The sequence below is a fragment of the Pyxicephalus adspersus genome, chromosome 6 (genome assembly GCF_032062135.1).
Source record: "Pyxicephalus adspersus chromosome 6, UCB_Pads_2.0, whole genome shotgun sequence".
Taxonomy (NCBI): Eukaryota; Metazoa; Chordata; class Amphibia; order Anura; family Pyxicephalidae; genus Pyxicephalus; species Pyxicephalus adspersus.
This window is the reverse complement of record NC_092863.1, coordinates 14,816,558-14,840,441: the sequence shown is the minus strand read 5'-3', so window position 1 is coordinate 14,840,441 and position 23,884 is coordinate 14,816,558. Positions and strand designations below refer to the sequence as shown.

General features: G+C 39.3%; 1 protein-coding gene across 2 annotated transcripts in view; it reads left to right on the top strand.

Moving 5' to 3' along the window:
- The window catches only part of ITGA3 (integrin subunit alpha 3), a 51,993-nt gene that overhangs the window by 11,004 nt on the left and 17,105 nt on the right, over positions 1-23,884 (top strand). For both annotated transcript variants that reach the window (XM_072414728.1, XM_072414729.1), the window contains exons 2-12: positions 8,592-8,719; positions 12,560-12,639; positions 14,149-14,404; positions 15,006-15,104; positions 18,005-18,209; positions 19,250-19,443; positions 19,968-20,056; positions 20,448-20,578; positions 21,349-21,432; positions 22,184-22,251; positions 23,486-23,622. In XM_072414728.1, coding sequence (XP_072270829.1) covers positions 8,592-8,719; positions 12,560-12,639; positions 14,149-14,404; positions 15,006-15,104; positions 18,005-18,209; positions 19,250-19,443; positions 19,968-20,056; positions 20,448-20,578; positions 21,349-21,432; positions 22,184-22,251; positions 23,486-23,622 — 1,471 coding nt within the window. The remainder of the gene's footprint in view (positions 1-8,591; positions 8,720-12,559; positions 12,640-14,148; positions 14,405-15,005; positions 15,105-18,004; positions 18,210-19,249; positions 19,444-19,967; positions 20,057-20,447; positions 20,579-21,348; positions 21,433-22,183; positions 22,252-23,485; positions 23,623-23,884) is intronic.

Genomic DNA, 23,884 nt, shown 5'->3' with positions numbered 1-23,884 from the left:
CTCACAGGCTACAATGATTGTGCAGGTAGCAGGTGGGCAAACTTTGACACAAGCAAGCACAATAAATAATATTATTATTATAATTATTATTATTATTATTAATAAACAAGATTTAAATAGCGCCAGCATATTACACAGTGCTGTACATTAAATATGGGTTTCAAATGACGGATACAGACAGTGACACAGGAGGAGGAGAGGACCCTGCCCGGAAGAGCTTACAATCTAGGAGGTGGGAGAAGCAGCACACAATAGGAGGTGGGATATGTAGTGGTTGGAAGTAGTGAGGGTTTTAAGAGACAGAAGAAGACGGGTAAGCAAGTTTTTAGGTGGGTTTTAGGGGCTCTTTTAAATGAGCAGAGAGTAGGAGTAAGCCGAATAGGACGAGGAAGACCATTCCAGAGAATTGGGGCAGCTCTAGAAAAGTCTTGGAGCCGTGCATGTGATGAGGGTATGAGTGAAGAAGTCATTAGTAGGTCATTGGAGGAGCGGAGAGAGCGGCTGGGGAGTATTTTTTTACAAGGTCAGAAAGGTAAGTGGGACAAGAACTGTGGTGGGATTTGAAGGCAAAGCACAGGAGCTTGAATTTGATTTTAAAGTGAAATGGAAGCCCATGAAGAGAACTACAAAGAGATGCAGCAGAGGAGGAGCGGTTAGAAGGATGGATGCAGCATTCATAATAGATTGTAGAGGAGAGAGTCGGGTTAGTGGAATACCAGAGAGGAGGAGGTTACAGTAGTCCAGACGATAGATGATAAGACCATGTACAAGGGGTTTGGTGGTCACAGGGGACAGGTAGGGCCGGATTTTGGAGATATTGTGCTGTTGAAAGTGACAGGACCTGGAAATGTATTGAATATGAACATTGATGTGATTATTATTAAGCTTCTCCTTTATAGTTATAGGCTGGAGCAAGTCCATGACAGAGTTGTATGGCTCTGCAATCATAGAAGGGGAGGTTCTTCATCAATCCATATATGTTGCTTACTAGACATTTATCATATTGCCAAAGCTTTGTATAGCAGTGATGGACAATGTCCTCTCTTTTTATAGTACTGAACAAGGCTGGTCAGCTAATAGGCTGGTCGAATCTATTGAGATTCTTTTTTTCTGAAAAAGTGACTTTGGGTCATTCTTAGGATTTGCGCTCTTTTGACAATTCCGTTAATCCAGAATATTTTCATTTGTGGTTTCATGTTTCCAATGTTAGAAGCCTGTTTGGATGTTTTATTTGAGGCAAGAATTCCAGGGACAAGTGAGAACCTGCACTCCTCCGCATGTGTAAATTAAAATGACAAGTACATTCCAAACTTTCAGCCATCATTCACTATTTACTAGGTGGTTGTGTCACAGTGTTAAATTACATCTAACACTCTCCTTTTTTTGCTTAAAGGGAAAATATAGAATATTTTTTTATTTTGAGAACATTTTAAAGCAGAATTGTTTATCTGGTGGTAGCTTTTGTTATGACTTCTTTATTGGCTTGTGTTTGGTGTTTCTATAGATGTATTTCCTATACAAATTTAAAGGTTCTCCGTCTAGTGACTTTCTGAACTGCACAAAGGCAATCAAGCAATGACCTACATGTATTGTGGTCCATCACAACATACGGTAACACACTTCCCTACGATGTTGTGTGCAGTGTTGGAAAAACATGAAGCATGTCCATTTTTGTCTCCAACCTTCTCCATTGCCAAGTCAAAATGGTTGAGCTGCCCTAACACAAGACATCAGAATGCAACTCATAGGAACAGAAATGTGGGAAAGGGTCCTAGGACATCCTAATGACTCCTTCCTATCTGGCTTTGTTTTGTGGTCCTCGCCTGTGTAAGATTTTCCCACCTATCTTTGTGTTTCCCAGCCTCTTCTGTTCTAATCTCTACAATATAGATAATACAGAGAACTAACAGAGCTTCTGAGAAATGAAGAAACCTATCAGGTGGTTAAACCCTACAGAAAAAGACATTTCACCTTCTAGGAAGACTTGCCCTTTCATCACATTTGTTATTCACTCTTTTAGATGATCTCATTCAGAGCAAAGCTGTGATTCAAACAATTATTATGTGTTTTTAATTTACTTTCACAGTACAGGTACCATCTGTCTTTCCTGTTATCTCTATTGCCCATGGTCATAGTCTAATCTTTCTTCAAAGCCCTGGCAGCTGCAAGCAATCCGTTGGTGAGGGCAATCTGAAGAGCAAAGGGAAACAATGGTGGGCAGGGCATCATAAGCAAATATTTTGCTTGCTGCCTCTGCAGAGATGAAGGCCACCTTGATAAAGAATATATGTTTCAACATGCCTTTATTGTTCAGATTTCTTATCCGTTCAGAGGATGGATTCACTACACCAAACCATGATTGTCGGTACATCTCTGAATGTTTTAAACCTTTAAAAACACCTGGTGATTGTGCAGAAATCCAGTATGTCCCAAACTTTCTGTTTTTGAGCGGACTTCTGCATTGAAAGTCCTGCCAGCATTGTCAGCCTTGTCTTTTGGACTACAGAGCTCCACCAAGCCTCACCATTTCTCCCCTCAACATTCTTGTCTTCCAGCAAAACCAAACTTCTGCCTTTACTCCCAAGGCTTTCCCAATACTCTGTGTGTAGGACAAGGGTTCTTGAGAGATGTAGCTCTGGGGGAATGTCAGTAGGAGTCAAAGAAAAGTCAAGATGTGTTGAATTCTCTGGAAGCGAGTCTCAAAAAGTCGAAAAGTCTCTATTGAAGCAGGTTGGAGATCATGATAGCCAGGCAAATAGCAGTTTCAAAAGGAGGATAGCCACATTGTTCCACCTAAGGCTGGGTACACACGTGCAATTGTTGTCATCGGATAATTGGCTCAGGGCCGATATCGGATGATAATCTTACATGTGTACAGCGCTCATCGTTTATCATCCGAACGACTGTCCTGGTGGATCCACGGACGATGGATGACATAAGCTCTCAGTGGAAGTGAAGGGGAAAGAGCGCAGCAGGGGGGGGTGCCGCTCCATCATTCTCCCCTACCCTCTACATTGAGCAGAACAGTGCCGTTATGTACAGCACTCATTCATGCATCATGCAGTCGTTGAAAAGGATTGTGAAAGATCTTTTCCAACGACAACGATTGCACGTGTGTACATAGCCTAAGACGTTAAAAAAGTCAATGGTTACCTTTTCCACACATCTCTGCACTGATTTCCAGGATGTGCACATCTTATTTGACCATTATGAGGGGCTCCACTAATACTGGATAATATTTTTTGTATATACTAGGTGATGTAACAGGACAATTGGGCGCCCAAAACAGAATGTGGAGGAGCTCCCACTCTAGGAATATCCTATACTTATCCTAGACCGGGGCTGACTTAGCCTACTAAGCTCTACCTATATCTAAATTCAAACTTTTTCGTGGACCAGCCCATGTAGCAGATAGGTTCTCATTCTGTGTTCTTTAATGTCATTTATATGGTATTATGACCCTAAATAATCTTTATAAAATGCATATGTATGCACAAGGATTACAATAAATGGCAGTGTTCCCTATCCGTGCCCTACAGCTTTCTTCATAGCCGGTGGCTCCTGTCTGCTCTTCACATGCTGGGGCATGTAAGGACTGATAAAGGGAGTTGTCATAGAAGACCTTTTACATCATTAATTTCCATTGCTTCTGAGGTTATAAACGTATAAGAATGTTTATTGCAACTTTCACCCAATCACATAGCAGCTTTTATTTTTTAAGATCTGCTTTAATCTAATTGGGTTACTGATAGATTCTTTTACCAGCACTTTTTAATGAATATCTTGTAGCCGGAGAAATAGCAGGAGAGGGGTGGGGAGTGAAGAAAGGGTGATTAGGAGTTCCTGAGAAGAACAGCAACTTGTTGCTTTGCATTGCATTGGACAAAGCTCAGGACCAGTTCCCTACACATAGGTCATGGTTGGGCTTTTGGTGGTCAAGTATTGTCTTTGCTGGCGTCAGTGCTGAAAACTCTGTAAAATTTGTTGTCAGCTCAAACAGAACATTAGGAGCACATTGGATTTCTGGCAGGTTAATGGGTATTTGTTTTGTATTTGCAATCATTTTAATTATACGACATGGAAAATGTGCATATTTTGTACTTTAGTTCCCTTATCTAGCACTTTGATAGCACATCATAGTACGATGAGTGGCAGAGAGATAATGTGGGAATTTCTAAATATATATTTTTGGTTATTATTTTTAGCGTTTACATAAGACGGGCTATTTTGAGTTTTGTGGTCACTTCATTTTTCCATTATCCAAGAATGAGCCGTTCATGTCAGCTTTATCTGACCTATTGTGCTGTCTTTGTTTACGTGCGTCAATTAGCTAATGCAGATGCGGCAAACGAAGGTTTCTCTCATTCTTGTTTTGATGTAGCTTTTATAGAGAATTGGTTAATGCTTCTGTATAAGTTTCTATTTATTGAACTCAAGACTAACTTTAAACTTTATTTTTTGGTAAATTGACCTATTTTGTGTTACAATATTACATATGAATACCTTTTACTTTGTTTTACAATAGTTGGAGCTCTAGAGTCTTGCCAGATATTTTATGAGCTATCCTTGCTTCCTGTAGTAAAAAACTAAAACCTATTTTTTACTGAGCTCAATAGCTCAAACTAAAATGTACAGTGAAATGCTTTAAAGCGAGGATCCCGAGCACAATATGGCAAATTCTGATGGTCCGGTGGCAATCATCAGGTGACCTCTTGCAACTTTCTAGTTAAAAAGAAGTCATGACCAAAGATTCTTAAGAAACCAACATTTTCCCTTCTGATTCTCCTCTGTGCTCAGTGGTTTCACCTGATTACCTGTACATTGCTACTGTGAGCTATAGTGACTTTTGGGATAGGTGGAAGGAATGCAAAAGGGCCAGAAAATTGGCAGACTAGGAAGTGTCACTTCCTGAAGAGTTTGGTGACAATTTCTAATCATTATATCAGCTTGGGTAGCAGAAGGATAGAATTATTACCTTTTAATGCTAATGCTAGAATGTATTTATGTTTTTTATGTTTGCTGAACTATAAAGGGTTCTTTGACTTCTCTGAACCTCACCTGCACCCACTATGAATTTTAGTCACAAATGCTGAGCGGTTAGAAGATAACAAATTATGTATTTTAGGCTTTTTGCCTCCTAAATTCTTCTGTCCCTTGTGGTGGCCCACTGGTGTCATTATGGTAACTACAACCTTGCTCACATGTCATTTAAAATTAGAATTGCTTCTCTGCTTAGGACTTCAAGTATGGTTCTCACTCCGTGTTCTACAATAGTGTCGTGTTATGATAAGAAAGGTGTGATTTGGCATCCATCATGTATACACACCACTTAGAATGCTGGCAGAGCTGTATGAAGGTGTTGCCCACTCCATGTTCACACTTATCATTGAGTATTAAAAGGTCTGAATGTACTGCCATTGAATACCTTTCTTGATGTAGTATTTTGTGTCATTCAAGTTGGCACCGCAGCCACGTGACCTGCCTAAGCTTGTCATTGTGTTGGAGTATGTGTGCGTGAATGGAGCTTGGCATTGCCCGTTGTGTGTCACTCAGGGTGTGGCATGTTGAGTGTTATCTGCTGTTTCCTCTGAATCACCTCCTACCCCAGGCATTCCAGACATGCAGGTAGTGAGTCTCCTGCTATTAGTCACAGCACAAGCTTTTACCGTTACCCATCATGGGGATTATTTGGATCATTAACCCCTTATAGGGCTACAAACACACCATATCATTGCTGCCAGGCAGGGGCCCCAGCACTCATCCTTGCAGCTAGAAATCCATTACTCCTCATTTAACAGGAGGTGTAAGACAAACATTCAATTAAGTCTTTTGTTGTGCAAAAACATGATGAAAAACTCCCAGGTCTGACAATTCACCAGACATTAACTCCCTTAAGTCCCTTTATGTTTTTCTTCACATTTTGATGACCAGAATTTGTGCCCTATAGCATTACTTCTTATGGCAAATTTGCCTACATCAATCATTTTTGTTAAATATAGGCTAATAAATTAATATATTTTAATGTGCATATTTTGGTTATTTTACAATTAACCAATATTCTTCCTTTTTAAAACTCTCTGTATTGAAATTCACTTGCTGGCTTCAGCTGTCCCTACACCACTGAAGGGCACAGTGACAGCTGAAGCCAACAGTATTGTTGAATATTAAATCTCTAAGGATCACCAGGATTTGGCTGTCTTGTGATCGCAAGATCTGAAATCACACTGATTGATTCCTGCATCATGTTCCCAGGGCACTTTCCGTGGCTGCTATCTGGGTTCAGATAGTGATTTTGAACAGCTTTACCACTTAAAACCGCTTGAATATTATATTTAACTTTGTGCCAAATGAGCAGCATTGCTGCGTGTTTTTTTAAACACTACATGTGGTATCCAGGAGTTTGCCTCCCCGCTGCTTGCAATGACTTATATTAGCCTAGCAGGGACAGCCCATTACAGCTCCCAGGCACCCAGTGTTTGACAGTAGGTGCCTAGAGGCAGTAAGTGCCACAATGAAGTAAAGCTAGTCTGAATGTAGCCTGAGACGTTTATTTTGATGCACCTGGAAGTTTCATTTTGCTTTACCTGGATGAAATGTCAGGCATCTGAAGAATTTGGCTGGAATGGAGAGATTGCAAAGTGAACGCTAAAAAGACATAATGGACATTTATCCCATTCTCAAGTGCACCATCCTACTCTCATTCATCATTTGCAGGTCATTTGTGCAAATATATCACGATATTTGGACTCCGCAAACATTGGATTCAGTAGATGTTGTGTCCAATATCGGCCTGATGCATAACCATCCAATCGCTGTCTCTAAATGTCAGCCTTAATACTCCATTACAAATCTATTGGATGATTAATGATCAATGGTAACTGGTGTTGTCTTAAGTGCTGCAAACACTGATTTTTACAGTCCATGTGAACCTTCAGCTCTTAGTGTGGCCTTCAAGACATTAGCTAACAAAGCACGCAAAGACTAATAGTTTTACAACAGCTGGAGAGTCAGAGGTTGCCCAAGGCTAAGCCATGCAGATGCTCCAACTATGAATTGTAATCATGAGCTCAGCCATTTGTAGTGATAAAACGGGTTAAAGCGCTTCTAATATGCAGGTATGTGTGCAGACACCTTCCCACCCTCTGGTGATGTAAAACAGACCACCACAGTCTAAACACTTCATCAGGATACAGGGGAGAGAAGGTATGGGAAGGAGGAGGACCGGAGGAAAAATGGAGTGGGAGACGGCAAATTAAATCCTGCAGAAAGACACAATGATTATTCAGCAAAAATGCTGCACTGACATCCTTCTCTCTGGTATTTGGATGATATACTGCGCTTGGAGTGAACTTATTTATAATATATTGCCAGTTTATTACCCCTGGACTTGGCTGGGAAGTTACACAGAGCTCATTACTTGTAAAGTTGTCTGCTTTCAAAAGAATCTCCGAGAAAAATTACGTAATTGATGAACAATTAAAAATACGAAATACATATAATAGCAATGTTTTACTTGCTTAATGATTTGTGATTCTGACCCCCTGCTGGAAAACACAGCCTGGTCCTGAATTTCCCTGTACACTGCATATTAAGCCTTAGGGTGTATGGACGCTGGATGATTGTGAATGTTCATGCAGGTCTCGTGCAAAAATCTAGCATTTGTACAGCGCTACTCTAATGTCATTCATTGATCCCTCCTGGCGGGTTAATGAAAGACCAAGCAGTGGGCATGACCACTGTGCTTTCCTAAAGAGGATACAGCGGGGTGCCCCTTGCTTGTCCTCCTCTCTCCATAGAACAGATAGGCACTGTATGTACAGGAAATGATCAGGAAAAATAGTTTCCAGCGACATTAATCTAACGTGTGTGCGTAGCCTAATGCCAACCTAAATAATTTTTTTTTGGAAATTGCCACTGTACCTTCAGCCCAGGTTCGAAAGTAAAATCTGTGACTCTCATTTGCTGCTGCATGAGTTTTATTTTCATGGCCTCTTTCGCTTTGGCCAATCACAGAACACGCTTATATTCCCATATACAGGGTGTTCTATAATTAAAACCTATAATTTATAGGCTTAACCAGAATTGTGACGACTTACAGTGCAGAATGTAACCAAACAATGGAGCCGCCAGATCTAAGTACCCCCTCCTCCAGGGTGTAGGGGTATGGGAGACGGGGTATTTCTGCCAATTATGTTTTTCCAATGAATCTGCCACCTCCTTCTAATTTTTAAACAGAAATAATACTGCAATTGCATCTTTCATTTACCTAATTAACAGATGAAATTGCAACAAACATTTGCATGGGCAATTTATACATTGGTATGCCAAGCTATAAAAGTATTTATGGATGTTACCAATTACTCCAACCTGGATATCTCTGGTTTAGAAGTGAGTGTAACGGGTTCCAGAGGTATGACAGGTTCTAAATCCCATTGATGCTTGAAATATAGATAAAATGTTCTTGTTTTGCCATAAATATAAAAACAGGGCCTTTCGAAATCCTAAGCAAAGATTGCAATCATGATTTTTTTAGGTATAAAATACCATACAAACTGAATGTACTAATGATTCCATTTTTATGACTTTTGCAGGTTGTTGGCGGGGGCTCCCCAAGATGCAGCTCCACCTGGTGTCAATGTTAACCGGACAGGTGCCCTCTATGCGTGCCCTATCACCATGTCAAAATCAGATTGTTTCCGTGTCTCTATCGATCAAGAAAGTAAGTTTCTCCAATCAGGTTTTTTTCGATTTGCTTTGATCTTGATATCATTGTGACTTTACCATTATAAGTTCTACCCATAGATGGGCAATTATTGGGCATGTGGGTTGTATTCTCTGGGGAACACCCTAAGTATGGTATGAAAAGGAAGACAGACAGCTAATCAATAAAAAGTAGCTATTGCATGAATGTAAACCTATCATGTTGTTACACCTATTGAAAGGTCAGTCTACCCAAAAGTGAATTTTTAAGAGATTTCATATTAAGAATTGGAAGTAAATTACATATACTGCAGTCTAAAACAACCTTACTCTACTTTTTAACATGAGGAAACCCTTAAACGATAGGATTTAGGTCTTTGGGGACTGCTGCTATTATTACTATATACACAGCTTATAGTATATTAGCATGATGGTCATTGGGAAGATTGCCTCCTAAATTTCCGACCACTGGGAAGAAGATTGCCACCATTGCAGATGACCAAATATATAATTGGTGTCAGTTATTATTATTACACAGTGTTTATAAAGCGCCAACATATTACGCAGCGCTATACAAAGTCCATTGTCATGCAACTAGCTGTCCCTCGAAGAGGCTCACAATCTAATGTCCCTACCATAGCCATATGTCTTTATTACAGTCTAAAGTCAATTTTTGTGGGGAAGCCAATTAACCTAACTGAATGTTTTTGGATTGGGGCAGTAAACCAGAGTACCCGGAGAAAACCCAGGCAAACATAGGGAGAACCTGCAAACTCCATGCAGATAGTATCTTGGCCAAGTGTCGAACCCGAAACCTAGCGCTGCGAAGGCCAGAGAGCTAACCACTGAGCCACTGTGCTGTAAGGAAGTGATATTCAACCACTGTTCCGTGGCACACTAGTGTGCCGTGAGAGATCTTCAGGTGTACCGTGGGAAATTATCCAATTACCATTGTCGAGTGCCTGTGCTGTAGTGACTGGCAGAGTAATGTAATACTCTTCCATGTCAGTGGGTGGCAGTAGGTAGCTCAAGCGCCTTGTTTATTTTTAGAGGCGAGAATTAGCTACAAAGTGTAATTTTGTAACACTTTTGATTTGTGGTGTGCCGCAGGATTTTTTTAATGTAATAAATGTGCCGTGGCTCAAAAAAGGTTGAAAAACACTGCTGTAAGGTAACCCCCTAGTGTTCTAATTCTGTCCGTATTTCCATGCAAAAAGCGTTACATTTTTTTGCATGGAAATTTATTTTACATTGCAAGTCTATAATTCTTAGATATAACTCACCGAAATATGTCCAATATTTATTAAATTTTATAATAAACTTTAAATAAAAAAACACAAAAATCTGTTAAAAATAAAAAATGTGTTAAACATGTAATATAACTGTACAGTAGCTTGTATAATATATATCAAGATTTCTTTGTATTGGACTCAATACAGCTATTTTGTATTGAATCTAATACAAAATTATTTGAATTTCCCGCCGTTCCTGCACACCTTGGGAGAAGATCGAAGAGAGAAGATGTGTCCAAAGGGACCAGCAGGATGCTGGGGGACACCAACAAAATTAGGTAAGTGGGTTTTTTTATGTTTTAAGCAACCCCGAGTGTGACTCGGGATTACCACTTTTTGCATGGAAAATCCACCCCGAGTCACACTCGGGATTAACACTAGGGGGGTTAAATTTACGCAGAAGGTACAGATTGTTTATGGTTCAAGGAACCCCTAGCAAACTATGGAGGAACTCTAGGGTTCCACTGAACCCTAGTTGAGATACACTGGTCTAAAATGACCAATATTACCTTATTGATGGATCCTCCCTCACATGGTGGTGTGCAAGCTTGGTGATTGACTACTCCCAGTTCTGCATTGTGGATGGAAGGAAAAATACCCCAAAATAAACGGTATTATAGATATAAAGGTATAGGGTAGATGAAAATGTGTTGCATGTAAGGCTGTTGTTATAATTTATTGCTTTGGTCTGCATTGTGAAAGCTTTTTTTACATAACAAATGCAGATCAAAATGATACTGGTCTGAATTTATTTGTAATAAATTTGTTCTAACAATAAACCAATCACCAATGATCCATGGCATAAATAAAATATAAATATGATATATAAGAAGTTTCTTAGGCCAAGCAACATGCCAAACATTATATAAATACATTTCAGATTTGTGTTTATTCTGTAGTCTAGGCCTGCTTTAGGTCAAATTTCAAAAATGTAAATATTACTGTATGACTGTAATGTGTGGAATTCTTACCTATATGTTAGGAGTTCTTTAACTTGACATTCCATAAAGTCTAAATATATTTCTCCCACATGTCTCTAGGACGGGGCTGGCACGGCATCAGCAGAGGTGTAATCTGGCAGATAGACAGCTGTGGGTTGCTAATTATATTTATACAAGCAAAAATTTGTTTGTTCACCGAATGGAAAATAATTTGAAGGGATGGCGGATGTAGTAGCCTTGTGTGTTTTATCAGTTAACTATTAGCTGTGATATCTTGGAGATGTAGCTGGTCTTCAAAACACAATTAGATGTGTTGGAGTAATGTTTCTTAACCAGGGATCTGTAGAACCTTAGGGATCTCCTCCAGGGGTTGGGAGCAATAAGCAATTATCTATAGGGGTGACATTTTTCCCAAAGGCCAGCAATGTTAGCGGCTTTCCTCCCATGAGGTCCGTATACTGTGAGCTGTAGATATGGTACCTATAGCAAGTGTTACTTAAAACGTACATAAACTCAAAATTTTTACTTTACATAAAAGAATAGACAACCCTTTTATTTAAAGAAAAAATTTTGTTTGTTATTGTTTTTTTTAAATGCAACCGATCCCTTAAATGGAATGGGAGCACAGAGCCTCCTGAGATACCTACGTCACGCATCCCGGGAGGCTCTTGGCTGCTCCTCGAGATGCTCGGGCATGCGCAAAAGGAGCCCTTTTATCAATAGGGACGCATGCTCAGTGAAATCGGCAAGTTTTTTCCCAATCTACGTCACCCGATCCAGTGCAGAAAAAGAGAGGAGAAGATGTCTGTGCCTAGCACTCCCTCGACGCGGGACTCAATGAAAGAAACCTCCTGACGATCTGCGGGAATAAAGGCAATTGTGATTTTATTGTTTTGGGTTTACTTCTGCTTTAAACCTGAAAGTTATTTCTAGGGTTCCCCTAGTGTAAAAAGGTTGAGAAAGTTTGTACTATAGTGTGCATCTCTTAGAAATGTAAAATTGTGCCAACTCTATACTCACTTTTCATTCTGAAAAGCCATTGATGGGGTTTCTAGTATTTCTGTAGAGTTAGATCCCTTGAACACAACTATTTGATTTATGGGTTTTATGGGTATTACTGAGCCCGTCCAACTGTTTATACTGGTCCTGTATGCTGTTCCTATTTAGAAACACCTAACTAATTTCATTGCTATCTATCAGTTGATTTTTAGACATGGGAGAAAATGGACAGATTTAAAGGCTTGACCAACAAAAATAATTTGGGTTTTCTACAGTTTATTGGAGGTTTAATGCTCATTTGTTTGAGGTGGTGTGCAAGTGATTCCAATGGCTTCCTTTTTGTGAAAGCGATGATCAGTCCTCCCAAAAAGCTTCTCTTCATTGGTTGTATGGCCACCACCGAGCCGTTGCCATCATGTACAATGCAAGAACAAGAGGCCATCAATGTGAGGCCCATGCTGGTCCTGTACTATTTATAAGTCTGAGGCTCTACCCACAGGAGCAAAGAATGGCATAGAGCTTATTGCCAGAGACATTAATGCAAGTCTTCCTCCCGTTATTAAATACCAACAATTGATGTTATTTAATATATAATAAAGATTTCATATGATGCTCTTGTGTCCACAGGTCAGCCTGGCCGTAACATAATTGAGAACATGTGGTTGGGAGTCACGGTAGAATCACAAGGACCTGGGGGCCATGTCCTGGTGAGTAAAAGCTTTAGAATATTGGGGGGCGCATGTGAAACGCAGAACATGCTGGAAATACCTTACTTGAGACATGGGGTATCATATTTTAATCACACCATGGTTATTTCTGCATTAAATCTCTTCCCCCTTCACCATAGGCTTGCTATAAAGTAAAAGCTTCAATGCTCAATTGGTATAGTAGCTGTTTACCCCAAGGAGAAAATATTTGTTTCCAAGGCATAAACTGTGTACCTTTTTGAAGAGTAGTATTGTCCTTCTTTTAAATCTATGTGTCATTTTCCTTCTCTTATGCCAAGTAAGGTTAGGCTTCCTGTATCCTGAAGTGCTCCCGCTCTGCATTTGCAGCTGCCCCTCTTGTCACCTTCCTCTTCTGTCTGCTGCATCAGGATATTGGAAAATGTCAGACATCTGCAATGCATCATAATTGTCATTGCCGGTTAAAACAAAAAGGAGTCCTTGATAAGATTAGCTGAGATCAGTGTCTAAGTAAATGTGTGCTGGGAATTTTATGACTGTAAAGGGGTATGCAAAGCATCATGCAGGGTTCTGCTTACTATAAGCCACCTATATGCATCTGTCAAGGACAGCAGGATAGGAAAGGGCAGTGGAGAGGGCTCATAGCAGAGTATTTATGCTCAGTATTAGTAGGCAATACAGTCCAATGGCAAAATTGTAGCAACGTGATGTTGACTGCTCTTAAAAGTAAGGGCTAGTTGATGGTGTGGTGTACTTACTGCACCCACACACCCCTGAATCATGCCTGCGAGTGAGACGATACATGTAGCATCTTACCCATGGCTGCCCATAATAAATGAATATGTAAAGGGTAGCACTGCCCTCTGTAAATGTTCCATTGCTGATTCATTAGGAACAAGCACAGAAGTTGGGTTGGTTGAGCAGCTAGCAAGGTTCCAACCGTTGTGAGCAGTCTGGGAACCCCTGTTCTTAACAAGCCCTAAAGTCAAAGAAATATAGAAATAATTTACGGAAGAGCACTGATCTTGGCATCGTGGAAGATCTTCCTCTTTTTTTTGGGGGGTATTCTTTTTGTTTTCCACAGCAGTAAGCATATCTGATGATGGAAAGTCAAAAAGCTTTAATCAGCAACAGGCACCAAAAAAAATGTCTATAAAGAACTCCTTCTATATATTGTTTTTCATAGGATAAATGGTATTTATGTGTTCTCTTTTTGAATTTCTGCACAGTCATGCAAATTGCCGGCGTTGGGCAACATGCCCTGTAATTAGGAAAGTGTGAATTCAGGGATTTGTCATTCAATTTGTAAAATTGGCTTTTGATTAATGGAGTTATATCTGCAGAATGTTAAAAACATTGGCATGCAGGACCGAAGTGAAGCATTCTGGGATTATTGAATGATACAGAAAATGATTTTTGAAATATATTATGCCTCTATAGTAGATAATGTTGCAGCCTGCTGAACCATAGGCAAACAAAAATGTAATTGAGATCTATATATATTGGAGCGGTTTTATTTTATTCTTCCAGGTATGTGCCCATCGATATACATCAGTGCAGGTTTCCGTGGGCATTAGAGAAGAACAATACAGGATGATTGGAAAGTGCTATGTACGTGGAAATGACTTATTATACAATAATCAGGATGAATGGCAGACCTACCACAACGAGATGTGCAATGTCCACACTGATCTAGACAACACTGGCATGTGTCAGATGGGCATTAGTGGAGGATTCATTGACAACATGCTGTATTTCGGAGCTCCTGGGGCTTATACCTGGCAAGGTAAGAACATGCCCCATGGTGGCAAGGTTTGATTTAGGGGGCCAATTTAAGGTGCGATCAAACATCAAAACAAAAGGGTGGGGAGGGGGAACAAGTCTTGCCGTAGTTCAAATAACATAAAACTAATCTAATAACATAAAACATAAATCTAATTTTTCCATGCAGGTGGTAGAAAGATAGACTTTGATGTATATATAGAAAACCACAACCTGCCTTGAATAATGTTTTGCCATTCTTATTCTGGTGGTGGCTGGCTCTCATCATCTCCTTACTTTTATTTAGCTGAGATTTTTACAGCTTGGGACTACAATGCACAATGCACCTCATTTTCCAAATAATGGTTCCTTCTTGTATGCATTCACTTGAATCCATACTAAATACCTGGTGATCCTTCCAATCCCTATGCCCTACGGTAGGTTTCTGACCACCCCAAGCTCAGAATTGCTTTAGCGTGGACAGTTTGCGCCCCTTTATTTTCTAATATGACCTATAGGACACTATTCTGGCACATGGTGCACCCAAAAAATTAAGCAAAGGAATGTGAAATGTTTAATTAGAAGCTATGAATAAGCTGACTTGTTTTCCGTTCGCTGTGTTTTAGGCTCCGACTTCATTCTGCAGAGGGTGAAGTCAGATTTTGGGATTGATGACACGTTTGATATTTCTTCGCCAAAGGGAGACTTGTACAACATCTACATGGGTACGTCATGATCTCATCGCTTCCTGTGTCCTTTACCTCGGTGTGGCTTATCTCACTAAGTGCTCTGTGTTTTCTGTGCCGGCCGGCTGAGATCACCTATTTCATTATACGGCTGCTTGTTATTAATCAGCGGCTACTGAAATATTTTTCAGCTTCTAAAGGGATCATTGAAGATACATTATTTGTGTATTATTGTCCTCTGTGTTTAAAACCCATTGAAAACAAACGTGTTGAAAACATAACGTGCAGAACTACATGGCATGTGTTAATGCATAGCAGTTGTGTGATTGGAGTCTTAAGTCCTTTGAAACGTTCTGTTGAAATTTAGCCAATATATTGCAGGTACATCAGCCTGTCCCATTTCAGCAGAGAATGGCCTTTGTTCTATGTGCTGAAGCAGTGGTCACTCTGCAGAGGAAGCACAAGCTACTCTGACTGCATAGCCACAGTTGGACAGCTAGGGGAGTCCTGGACCTCTGCAGGGAGGCCATGTCTTACACACAGATAGCCAAGAAACTTCTTTGCAGTATGCTGGCAGAGGACAGGTTTTTCTAAAGTTGGGCCCTAAGGTATATATTGCAATTATATCTCACACGCCAAATATTGCAATTACTTTCCCTTTATTAACAATTTCCTCAGCCTTTAGACACTTTCTCCTACCTGTGTGTCATACATATCACACCCAATATCCTTCTATGAAGTCATCCCACTTGCAGTTACAGCTTGTATCAAGAGGGATAAGGCTAAGCTTTGTGGAATGCCAGATCTTTGGTCAGGACTTGTTGTGTGCTGAATGTGCCCTGAATGTGGAGCTGAGTCAGTTTGTACAGAACTGTTTGCATGGTGTGTATTGTTCCCCTTTCTCCTTCTGGGTGTGTTTTCCTCAAGGACCATTGTACCTAATACTTGTGTTCAGCTCACAGACATAACTGTAAATGTTTAAAGGGCACTTAAAACTTGCTTTTGGTTGTTAGGATCATTCTTTGCTGATTTTCAATATTATGAAGGTGTGAGCAGAGTGGAGCAGTGCTCAGTTGGACAACTGATACATGGTGGTCATGCCAAGTAAAAAAAATGATATAGGGGGGATATCAATTCTTTACCTCTTTGGGGACCCATTGACCAATGTAAGGCCACCATAACTGAATACTAAAGACCAGTCATTCTCATCTAGGGGGCCATGAAACCCTGGGGATCCCCTAAAGGTTGCTAATGGTCTATGAGCGGAACTGATTGACCTCCCTTGTAATGGCAGAACCAGCTGGACTGAACCAATATTATTTTATCTAATTGATACTCATTACCATTAGTGTAAAGGACATTTTACCCAATGATCCCTGAATATTTGCTTTTAGCAGGGTTACCTTTAGGTTCCTCTGGAGTTTGCAGAAAATCAGCAGTCTCTATTGGCATAATATGCGCTCTTGGAACCCACAGACATTGGTTGGACTTTTGTTTTTTTGTTATTCCTTGATAGCAGGTTGCACCTATTTACCCATAATAATACTGTGCTGACACGTGCCCAGCGTATTTATGTGCAGTGTAAATTGTAACGGTCCACTTTCAATATACATCTTATATGTGGGATTAGAGAACTACTTTAGAGAACAAATGGAGCATAGAAACCACAAAAACCAACTGATAATCACAAAATAAACTTATGAGCACGTGGATATGAAACCCGCCAGACAGGAAGAGTAGATTGAAAATCTGGTTAATTTGGAAAATGACAATACGAGACATTGTGTATCGCCGGTGTGCGGTCACATGACAAAAGAGTCTAAACCACAACATATTCAACCATTGCATGACCGTCCTAAGCCCTTATTGTGGGAGCCTTTTTATTAAAAGCTTGTGACTTCTTATGTCAGGGTAAGTCAATAGGAAATAGTTCATTTATAACTAAAGCATCTCTGTTTTTAACTCTTGCTAAAATAGGATGACATTCAAAAAGAATCTAATTAACCTCTGTTTTATTGTCATTCTAGGTGTTTGTATGATACATTAGTTCATTTAAATACTCCTGCCCCAAGCCATCTTAATATAATATAGGCTGTGGTTATTGTGGTTTATGCAAGTGTCAGTTCAAGTGTCTCCGGAGGGCCAGCAAAATGTCCCCGCAGCTGTTTCAATTAACTTCTCATTGCATAGTATTGCTTAGTTTCAAAAGCTAAAAAGCAACTGACAGTATGCAAATTATTACATTAAAGCAGAACTTAAGGCCTTTAATTTTCTCACTCAAAGATGTAGTATAAGCAAAGTGTCATTAGAAAAAGAATCACGGTTTATTATCGGGTCGCAGATGGAGTTTGTTACACTCAAAATATAAGGACACAGCAGCATCTACTGGTAGCAAACAGTAATGCAGAAATTATATTTTAAGAGCAAGTGACTCATCATAATCAATTTAAAAGTACAAAATACTTTACCCTGTAAAAAAAAGGGAATATAAAAGATATACAACCTGAATATACAGACCATGTGATTTTATTTTTTCCACTTTAAAAAATATCAAACATGAATGTATTTAATTCCTATTATTGTCTTGGCATTTCTAATGATTACAGTTAAAAACCTTATTAATAATATTAATATTACTATTAATAATAATAAACAGTATTATTATAGCGCCAACATATTATGCAACGCTGTTCATTAAATTGGCAATACCAGGGACAGATGCGTTTTGCACCCTAGACCTATACTCAGGTCAAATAATCTTTTGTATTTTCAGGTATAAATAAGTACTTCGGTAAATATTCTGATCGGTTTATATACGAGTATATGTGGTACCATGCCCAGACATATGCTTTATGGGGGATAACAGCAGTGCCTAAAAAAGATTTAAAACTCAGCATGTTCCTTTGCCTCCTTAATTGTTTTTTAATTTCTCCCTACAGGATACACCATTAAGCTTGGAACCAAAGTACTCCATCGAGATCTTGTCACTGTGCTATCTGGGGCTCCTCGCTGGCAACATAAGGGGGCCGTGTACCTTTCTGATATCGAGGCACCAACATTGAAACTCAAACAGACTTTGAATGGGGATCAGGTGGGCTCCTACTTCGGCAGTGTTATTGCTTTGGCTGACTTCAACAATGATGAGTAAGTGTACAAAGAATAGAGTTTATGTACTCTATGTGTCTCTATAGCAGTAGGTTACTTTTCTGATCATCCTTAATCAAAGCTGTTAGTGAAGGGAATTTAATCAATATGTATATTGCAAGCAGACGGTAAGAGTACAGGTAATTTGTCCAGGGCAGTGCTGATCCACTAGTTAATCCTTAAATTTCACCATTAAAAAAGTATTGTATTGAAGCATGAGGACACTTGGATCTTGAAATATAACATTCTAAATATACATAGCCTATACAATTTTTTTTTTGGGGGGGAGGCAATAAAGCTATTTGTGGTGTAATACTTGACCAAATTTGGCCTATAACATCACCTGGGATTCCCACCCTAGTAAATCTGTTCTTTAGTTCGGCATGCAAATGGAAGAAGTAGGATGATCGCATGAATTTGCATCACTGGATGACCATCTCTGTGCTGCACTTTACCTGAGCTAGGAGAAGACATGTAGGAGAGACCTAGCAGGCACAACCACTAGAAGAAGGCCTCCAGACAACTACAGGAACCAGTCACTGCACATGAGAAAAGAACAGCAGCGACTGGTCTTTATTACAGGAAGCCCTCATTCACTCATTGAGGACATTTTTTTTATCACGTCTTGACCCAATATCTACTCTAAATGACTGTGACTGTGGGTGTAAAGAATAACATTTCAGAAGATGATCAGCACTGTGCAAGTTTAAAGCAAACCTTACCTTCTTCTGCAAATGATGTTATTTCTGGCCTCAATGAATTTTAAACCACTTCCCTGGAACCTGTCTTAGGCCAGGGGCTCATATATAAAGAAACCATAGCATTTTCAGAAGGTGATTTCAACGCTGCTTTAACCAGACCTACAATGACAGAATATATATGGCTTTCCTTTAGTGACCACATGTTTCAAGAGCAAAAAATAACATTATATAAGCCACATTTTATCAGTAAAGTAAGATATGCTGTTTCCTAATTTCTGTCTGCACTCTGATATATCATTACATTCCTAATTATAACTCATGATATCCTTTTATTCACAGCTGGCAAGAGATAGTGGTCGGTGCTCCATATTACTTTGACCGGAAGGAAGATGTGGGTGGAGCAGTGTACATTTATACCAATGAGGCTGGCAGTTTCACCGATAAGCCCTCTTTGGTGTTGTATGGGCCGACAGCATCTGGTTTTGGATTTGCTGTGGCAAACATTGGAGACATTAATCAGGATGGATTCACCGGTAAAGAGCAAAATTGATTCATGGCACGATGAAAGGGAGGACATATAGGACTGTTTAAAGGATGGCTGTAGAATAATTAGATTAGATTTATTAGACAGAACACTTATAAGATCTATTAAAGAGGTGTTTTGGAGAGAGATATGGATAGGTGTTCCCCTTGGTATCCATATCAACCTAATTTTCACTCCCCGTTTTTACTTTTTGTTGACAACTCAAGTCCATCCACTTATGTAATGTTTCCCATAGAGCAGCCTTATATTTAATGCTAGAGCTGGAGAGGAAATGTTATAGTGCTTCCTATGTGTTACCTAAATTACTAGTGAATATTCTAACAGTAGCAAGGGATTGCTACACAAAACGTAGCAGCAACCAACCACACATAGTTGTGCCAATCATGTACAAACAATCGCCTTTCTATGCTTTTAAATCACATAGTACTAACATGACAGCATGCTTTGAAGTTTCACTTTTTTGAGACAATTACCATCTAATAAGTGATCTAATCATTCATTGTCTTATGGCAGACTTGGCAGTGGGCGCTCCTTTTGAAGAAATGGGCAAAGTGTACATCTACCACAGCAAAGCAAGCGGGTTGCAGTCTAAACCAAGTCAGGTACAATCTCCCTTTCTTTGTTCTCCTTTGAAGCTGACCATACACGGGTGGAGATGACTCTCCCGTACCTGGTAGAATATGTTGGATATTTGTTTTTCCATTGTGCTGGTCAAAGCTGACTGATGTAAGTGCCTAATGGCCATATAAAAGTGGTCATATAATACAGACGTCATGTGTCCACATCATCTACCCTGTCTACTGGATATGTGGATGTAGCTCCTGGCCTTGGAAGTCTGGACCCTCCTGTGACTGCTCTTCAGCAGAGGAAGACTAAAACATTATTTACCTGTATATGGTCACTTTACTTTTTTATATACATTCCTAAAAATAAATTGGCACCATGTTCTGTAAAAACAATAATCATACTTTTTTCTTTTTTTACTACCCGTAGATTATTGAAGGTTCTCAGGTTGGTGGGATACCTACCTTTGGGTACTCAATCAGTGGAGGTGTTGATGTGGATGATAACTCCTATCCAGACTTGCTTGTGGGGAGTTTGGCGGACCAAATTGCTCTGCTGAGGTAATAGGATGGAATAGGAATGGCTGACTGGTTGAAATCTAATTTATCTAGGTCAGTCTTTCTTGACCTTTTTAGTATGGGAGAACCTGGGTCTTAGGGAACCCCTGCTATAATTTACTCAAGGCTCTAGCAACCTCTGGATGTCCCTAGGGCTGATCTAGGTCACTGATTAAGGTTACCTAACAGAAGGCTTAGGACAGCAATCTTAAAGTTTACCTTATCTTTACATTTGTAGTATAATATCTCAAGAAATGGAGTGTAATAAATACTGTAAAAAGGTAGCTGCCAGAGATATGCCTCAATATTATAAAAAAAAGTATCCGAAAGCAATATTATAAGATTTCTGCACTCATTCAACTTTTATTCAATGTGATTTTTCTTTTGATCTTGGTGGCTGAATGAACTTGCAGGTGTCAAATTTAAAGGAAGAACGTTCTGCTTAGAAAGTTAGCATTTAGGTACAACTGTTGCTTGAACAATGCACTAGCTCACTAAAAAGTAAAATCATAGTGATATAAAAGCATAAAAACAATATTATGTACCTTCCGTATACTACAATTTCACCCAACATAACAAAGATTAACAAAGACAGACATATATGTAGTCCAGCCTGGGAGACAATCATGGCTGCCTTTAAAGATGCAATGGAGAAGTAAGCATAGAGCCATCAAATACAAAGAAAAGCACAAAAGGAACCTTTGTTTTTGGGTATAAATATGCTTTAAGGAAACAGTGAACAAATAAATCAGTTCATATTATTTTTCTTACAGGTCTCGTCCAGTTATTAATATCTCAAAGGAGTTCTCTGTGACACCAACTCTTGTGGATCCCAATAAATGTACCACAGTCCCATGGTAAGAATTAGCTACGATGTCTATATTCCTTATGCTCAAACTTCCACCCCTTGGTGGATTCACTGCGTTACATATGGTGAATATTATGTACAGCTCCTCGGTGACTAATGATTGCAGGTGAAGTCCCTTATATCCCCTAAGATTGCAACGACTGGTCTATATTCATTATTTGTAAAATATTGATTTCAAAGGGGAAAACAAAATCAAGTTGGTTTAGCCTGTTAATCTTCTTTTCCCCCTTTTTTACAGGTTAAAGTATTTTGTATTTTTGATTACGATAGGTCACTTATAATCTTAAATGATCTTTTTTGCATTATTGTTGGCCACCAGTAGATGGTGCTGTGGGCTACAAACTGTCTCCAATGTCAAGAGTTTGTTATACACTTTACACAAGGACACAGCACATCTAGTGGAAACCAGGATTTATTTAATAGCATTTTCAGGATCAAAAACATCTTTTTTCCTAATAAATATTGTGTATATAAAGTCCTTATTAATTGCTATACTTTCATTATACAGCTTCCAACTGCCCCTCCCACTTTTATGACTGATTAACTAGTTCTGCATCAAGGTTTTGCTTTAAAAGGAAAACAATATAATTTTAACATCATGTAAAACATCATGTAATCATATAGCACACAACAGTTAAAGTCACTAAATTTGTTTTACCATGGTTGCCCTCTGTACCTTTGCATGCTTGTTTATGTTATTTTGTGATTGACTTAAGACATATGTTTTCTTTTTTATACAGCATGGATGTCCGTCTCTGCTTTTCATACACTCTGAGCACTGGAAATACCAGATACAAGAAAAACATAAGTAAGTATGAGTTTTGCAGATGTCATTTTGACGTTTAGTTTTGATTGATTTTTATAAAAAAAAATTTCGAATACTAAAAGTTGCAAAAACCTAATTTGATTTTAATAGATTTATGGTAAATTATTAAATATAAGCCCTGATATACTGGTTTTGCGCATGCACATCTTTTACATCTATTGCACACCATTATTTTCTATTTTGCGCATGCGCCCTTTGTTTATACTAAGCGCCGTCAATCCACTGGGGTGAGAATATCTGATGCTGGTTACAGTCCAGGCTCTGTTTGGTTAAATGGGGAGCACTGTGAGTTCAGTAATATGAGCAGAGCTGTCACACCTTGTATGTGCATGTCTGCCAACATGTGGCTGTACGTAACACTGTAGTCCCTGGGCGGAGGAGAACGTATGCTGCAGTGGCTACGATTTGAGTCTCCACAAAGCCACCTCTAAAACCTTCAGTCCCTAAGACTAGACACTATAGAGTCCCTGCAAGAGAAGGTAGTCACCTCCAAAACTGTTAATGGCTAGGATTGAGCTCTATAGAGTACCCACACGTGAAAGTAGCCACCCCCAAAAGGCTATAATGGCTTAAATTAAGCTTCATAGAGAAAAAACATAGCTACCTCCTAACTCTGCGGTGGCATTGGGCTCTATAGAAGCCCCACAAGTAAACAAAGCCCCCTCTAAAACCTATGATGGTTACATCTAGACCCTAAGAAGTCCCTGCAAGTAAACCTAGTCACCTCTAAAACCTCTATGGAGGCCCCACAAAATAAACATAGCTACCTCTAAAATCTATGGCGGATACAACTAGGCTCTATGGAGCCCCTCCAAGGAAATGTAGCCATCTCCAAAACAGAAGTGTTGTGATAGAATAATACTAAATTAGATTCAGATTGATGGGTTAGTGGGAACTAATGTGACCTTTGAACTTGATATTCCAGCACCAAACACTTGCCATAACCTCTGAAAAGCAATGTCCATCTTGTCAAGTTTTAATTTTCTTAGGAAGTTGACATGTGATTGATGTAGGAAGCAGAGACAGGTAATACTGCTCTGACCAGGCTTCAGATAGCACAGTGTCCTATTACTGGCCATGTGAGGTAGTCTGTGTTCTGGTCTTCAATTTCTCGAATCATTTCTTAATTATTTCTCTGATGGGTTTTATTTCTTTATGTGTTCTTTTAAGGTGCAAATGTACAACCTCATAATTCTCTTTTTTAATTTGTTCTTAGCTCTCCAATACACCGTGGATGCTGATTTTGATAGGCGACCTGCCCGGGTAAAGTTTGTTGGAGCCCCTGGAGCTGTATACAAAGGCTTTTTCTCAATGCCAGAGACTAAGTGTGAGAATCTGAAGCTTCAATTAGTGGTGAGTGAAGATTTTCTATTCACTAATCATTAACATAATCACATTCAGTGTTCTCCCCAACCTTATTTAGCTGGGCGCACCACCCAGCATTTTTTACTAACCACAACACCCACCTACAGCTTCTTCCCACCCAATTGTTAAAATAAAAATCTTTTAATATTAGGTTAGAGATGAGTATGTCTTATAGGGTTTCAAAAAACTTTGCAGGCAAAAATGTGAATCTAATACTCTCACATCACCTAATTATGTGACCTTTGCTTAG